General features: G+C 42.8%; 1 protein-coding gene across 1 annotated transcript in view; it reads right to left on the bottom strand.

Annotated features, from left to right (window-relative positions):
- Positions 1–475: 475 nt before the first annotated feature.
- FLVCR1 (FLVCR choline and heme transporter 1) overlaps positions 476–5,574 on the bottom strand; it is a gene marked incomplete in the record, with an annotated part of 31,447 nt that continues 26,348 nt past the window's right edge. Inside the window, 3 exon segments of the mRNA XM_014582212.2 lie at positions 476–2,413; positions 2,572–2,639; positions 4,890–5,001. Of these exon segments, the coding sequence (XP_014437698.1) occupies positions 2,342–2,413; positions 2,572–2,639; positions 4,890–5,001 (252 nt within the window).

The raw sequence follows: 5,574 nt of genomic DNA, 5'->3' as shown, positions 1-5,574 counted from the left end.
AGGTTAAATGACTTGTCCCAAGTTACAGGGACAGACAGTAGCACATTCTAAACACAGACACAGGGTTCTTGATTCTTAGCTAAGTTCTTTTGGTAACATATTCTCCAGGGTCATGCTCTACAGAATTTAGAGTCATTCTGTTGCAGAAAGTGTGATAATTTTGGAGACCAGCAGATGGCATAATGGTTACGTCGCCACACTCCCACGCAGTTGACCACAGTTTGAGTCCTAGACCCAGTGGATTAAAACTCATGCCAGGCACATGTGCATGTGTGTTCAAAATCCCAAGAAGAGAATAGAAGAGAAGGGACTGCGGTGTGGCCATCCCCTTTAGAGGGTGATTTCTTGCTCTCTGTCTCTCTGTGTCTCTCCAGTGAGTGCACATGTCCTATAGCAAAAATCTCTCAAAAAAAGAAAGAAAATGTGATCATTGCAATCTAAATCAAAATTGATATTCACTTCAAGGTTTTTTTTTAAACAGGGTCTTACCATGACATGAGCCTTTTGCCTCGGCCTCACAGCTGGGACTGCTGAAGCACACCACCACACCTGGCTCTTTCTTCAGACAAGGTCTCACTATGTTGCCCAGGGCAGCCTCGAGTTCAGGATCCGCCTGCCTCAGTCTCCCTTAGTCACTGGGAGTACTGGTATATGCCACCAGGCTGCCCTTAGGTTGGACCGGGAATCCAACCCAGGCCCTATGTAATTCCAGTCTTCAGAGCACAAGCATCTTAGCCGTGTGCACCACCACAGCTGGGCTACTTCAGAGTATTTCTTCCCTGATTGGCTATTTTTGTGTACATGGAGAGAATGTAAATGTCATTACTGTAAAGATACTCGTTACAAGCTTAGAGAGTCAGGACATCAACATTTAAATTGTCACTGTAAACAAAACACAGTGGTAGGCACTGTGGGAATACATTTGGTCCTATTCTCCTTACCCTGAGTATGTAAAAGAGCAGACGGTTCCAACAGCGTGGTGCCCACACACACCCCACAGTGAAGAAATGAATCCACCTCCCACCCCAGCACACTGATGGATCACATACAAGGGCACAGTATTCCTCAGAGGAGAATGGCCATAAAAATGGTATTGTAGAATTAGAATGGTTAGCATTTCAAGAGGTCTCCAGGAAATGGGGACACCTAGGCTATCTGAAGTTATAGATTTCCTGATTTCAGGAATCTTCAAGGCAAAAATATAGGATGTGATATAAGACATCACAAAATAGCCAATAACATATATGATGAAAATTTCCAATTCAAAAGCTACATATCGAAAAAAGAAGAGAGTAAAAAAATGAGTACAAAACTACTCTAGGTCAAGTTGGAGTGAAAAAATATAGTGTTAGCATTGATCAACGACAGGAAGGCAGCGCAGAAAGGAAGCCAAGACAACGAGCCTGGCTAAATTAGAACATCATTCGAAGACCAAAGTCATCTGTAAAATCCGTACACAGAACAGCGTCCGTCCGTTGGTGGTGTCTTTACTGAGTACTTTGTAACAAGGATACAAGAAATGGGAAACATCTCAGAGGTCATCTGGAAGTCTGATCCCAGTATTGCCGTTGGGTGGATTAGGAGCATCATGTTGGTATAGTATTAATACTGTGTTCATACCAAAGTGGCTTGGGCAGGTCAGCACCGAGGAAAGGCCGCTGACTGAGAATATACTGTACATTTGGTCTTGCTGGATATATGTCTCGTGGGTGACTGGACTCCATATTATCATTTTAGAAAGTCACTTACGCTTCCATTTTCTATAAAAGAAAAAAACTACGACTTTTGAAAAATAAATGTGCAGCAGGTTACTTTCAGACACAAAGGAAAACTAAAAATGGGATGCTAATTAGATAAACAGTAGTGTTAACATGATGTAAACAAAAGCATTTTAAGGAAAATATTCCTCAACAATTAACTAGTTGACCCCATAGCACAGTAGTTAAGCACAGTGCATAGGAAGGTGAATACCACAGGGCTGACCGTGGTTCAAATCTCAGGCCAGGTAGCCTAACAAACATGCCAGGCACATGTGAATGTGTGCCCCAAAACCTGACAGGATGAAGAAACGGAGGAAAAGGATTCCAGTGTGACCAGCCCTCACGTGGGGTAGGGTGTGCATTCTCTTTTTGGTGAGCACATGTGCCTTCTGGCAATACAAAAATAAAAAAATATATAAAAATAACAGTTAAGCAGAATAATTGTGCATTTAGAGCTTGTGTAATAATTTTCAAGTATCCATTTCTCACTCTGACAAACCCGGTCTTACTGCTCATCTCTCTCTCCAAGGGTCACCATGTTGTATTCCAGTTATCGCAGCGCATTCACTTTTGCTTTCACCTCAAATTGTTGATTCTGACTGCTTGGACAACATAGTTTTTGGTTCTTGATCCGTGGGACTCTCAACTGGCACCTGTGAAAAGAAGACGCAACTTTTGACATCTGGCACATGCAGTTTTAACAGATCAGCAGTTGACTTAGGGGAAAAAATCGCTGACTTGGTAAGATCAGTTTCACACTTTCTATGTATACTACTCATAAAAGTAAAGTAATAAAATATTCATTACTTACAGCTTTAATGTCAATATTTTTAATTCCTATATTTATGTTGTGTCTTTTCAGATCAGCCTTGATTAATGCTGAAACAGAGAAATATCAATGGAGTTACCATAACTGTTTGTAGCCTGAAAAAAATAATCATACCTCTCTAAATTACTAACTTAATTAGCAAGTCATTCATTAGTGAACATATACAGGACGCTGGGAACCAAAGGTTCTAAAATAGAAAGCCCAGTTCCTTTCCCTTAAGGACTCTCCAATCGAGGAAAATGCTGACGTGTAAAGTATAACACTAGCGGTGACAGCAATAACACGGGTATAAACAGGGTAGTGGGGACGTGGGGGAAAATGCCTGGCAGCTCAAGAACATCAGGAATGCTTGCCAGAGGAATGAACCTGACCTGAACTTTGAGAAATGAGCAGGAACTCGTCAAACTGACAAGAAGTGAAAGGAAGGCATTCTAGGGAGAAGACAGTTGGTACAAAGAACGGGAGATAAGAGGGCATAGCCTATCCTTGGTCCTGGAGGCAAGGTGATCACTGGGGCATCATGTCCGAGGGCAGGAGCTGGGGCTGAGTAGGCAGGTGTCGTGTACACCACGGGAAGAGTGTACATTGCACCTAGGAAGGACAGAGGTGCTCTCAGACCTACATTTAGGTAACTCAGTCTAACAGCAGCATGGAGGATGACAATCCACAACAAGGCCAGAGACGAAAAATCCTAGTGGTATTTTTTGGCTTTAATTTTGTTTTATTTATTTATTTGTTCAACCTATTTATTTATGTATGTATCTATGTTTCCTATAGAGCATGTGTGTTCGCCGGAGAGAGAAAACAACAAAGCGAGGCACCAGCTCTGGGATTTGAACTGTGGTTGACCATATGGGAATCCAGCACCCCAACACTGGCCCCCTTAAGTGGTTTTAATCCTGAGACATGGTAAGTGTCTGAGGCGTGAAGAATGGTGGTAAGAGGGGACGTCAAAAAGTTCATAGGGGACCAGCAGATGGTGTAATTGCTACATTGCTGGACACCCACATGGTCCACTGCAGTTTGAGTTTTGGACCCAGTCAGGCATGTATGCATACATGCCCAAAATCCCAAGAGGAGAAGAGACTGTGGCATGGCCATCCCCGTAGGGGGGCAATTTCTCACCTTCTGTCTCTCTGTGGTGAGCACACATGCTCTATAGCAAAAAAATCTCTCAAAGAAAAGTTCGTAGGAAAAGTTCATGCTGCAGAACATTTTGACATTCATGCTTTTTGTCATAATACACATTTTCCATGAACTTTTAAAGACTTCCTCACATAGGGACAGGTTTCAGAGATAATTTAGAATAGAACCAATAAGATTCAGAAATTTAACAGGATATGAAAAATATTGCCTGCTTGGGGAGAGAAAAGGAAAAAATTAGATGACTAGAGACTTCTCACTTGGGCAACAAGAAGAACTGGTAATACTAATTATTGAAATTGAAAAGACAAGAGAAACAAGTATAGTGGGAAGATGAGAGGTTCAGTTCTGGACAGGCTGAGCATAAAACACCCACAGGTCATTCGGGTCAGGTGAGAGCTATGTGACAGAACACAGTGGTCTGAAATGGGGCAGAGGTCAGGGTTAGAGACAGGCATGTCACCACGGTTAAAGCGATAGTTAACAGGACAGGCAGCTCAAGAAGAGCGTGAAAGTAGGAACGAATATATACGTTTGCGGTCAGTTAAGTAATGGGGGGTTACAGGTGTGTGCCACCATGCTTGGCTTTTTAGGGTGGGCCGGGGATGGAACCTGGGTCCCCCATGTGGCCTCCACCTGCCAAGGAGCAGTGTCCACCGTGTGCTACCACAGCTGGGCCTCACTTGACTTCTCACCACCACTTCCACAGAATAATAATAGCTAACACATCAGGCACATCCCAGGTGACAACATGACACTAGGAGCTTTTCACGAGCCACTTCAGCTAATCCTCAGCGTTACTGTAAACATAGGCTTTTACTATCCTACTACGATAACGAGGGAAGGAGGATTGGAGAGGTTGAGGAACTTGTCTAAAAGCCACACAGTTAGTGAGCAGCAGATCAGAAGCTAAGGCTGGGTCTGCCCAACTCCAGACTTTTCTCCTCTTCTTACAATAGCTTTGTTTCTGTGTAGAGTAAGTGTTTACAAAAAGAATTAATAGATTCATACCCTAAAAGAAAACAAATAATGTCCTGCTTTGTACCTTATCTTTTCCCCTTGTGTTCTGTCAACTCATTAAGGAGCAATATACATGAAAATTAAGTATAAAGACAATACCAAAAGAGTACTTTTGCCAGACAAATGCCTTAATTTACCTGTTAAAATGAGGCCTACGAACATCCAAACACAGAGGAAAATGTTCCCTTCCTTAGGACTATAGTCTGATGTGAGCTTTCCTTGAACCAATGTGAACAGAATTCCAAATATCTAAAATAGAATAAGAGAAATTACTTTGATTAAGTTAGCATCTTTAAAACAAGTAGAAGTTTCCCTCAGATCTTTTTTTAAAATTATTTTATTTTAACTTCATTTATTTATTCATTTATTTTATTTTAATTTGACCAGAGAGGGACAGAGCTACTGAGTGAGAAAGAGAGAGAGAGAGAGAGAGAGAGAGAGAGAGAGAGAGAAAGTGATAAAGCAAGCCACCAGGTCTGGGACTTGAACTGCGGTCAGCCATGTGAGAGTCCAGTGCCCTTAACCACCATGCCACCTACTGGACCCATCCCCCAGATACATATATATATTTTTAGAGGTTTTCGCTATAGGGCGCATGCGCTCGCCAGACAGAGAGACAGAAAGTGAGAAATCACCCCCAGGGGGGATGGCCACGCCGCAATCCCTTCTCCTCCATTCTCCTCTCGGGATTTTGAGCACATACGCACACGCGCCCAGCGTGAGTTTTAAGCCACCGGGTCCAGGATGCGAACCGCAGTCAACTATGTGGGAGTCCAGCGACATAGCCATTACACTAACTGCTGGTGTCCCGCCCCCCCGATT

This window comes from Tupaia chinensis, unplaced genomic scaffold (assembly GCF_000334495.1).
Source record: "Tupaia chinensis unplaced genomic scaffold, TupChi_1.0 Scaffold142846_1, whole genome shotgun sequence".
Lineage (NCBI taxonomy): Eukaryota > Metazoa > Chordata > Mammalia > Scandentia > Tupaiidae > Tupaia > Tupaia belangeri.
This window is presented reverse-complemented; position numbering and strand designations above follow the sequence as displayed.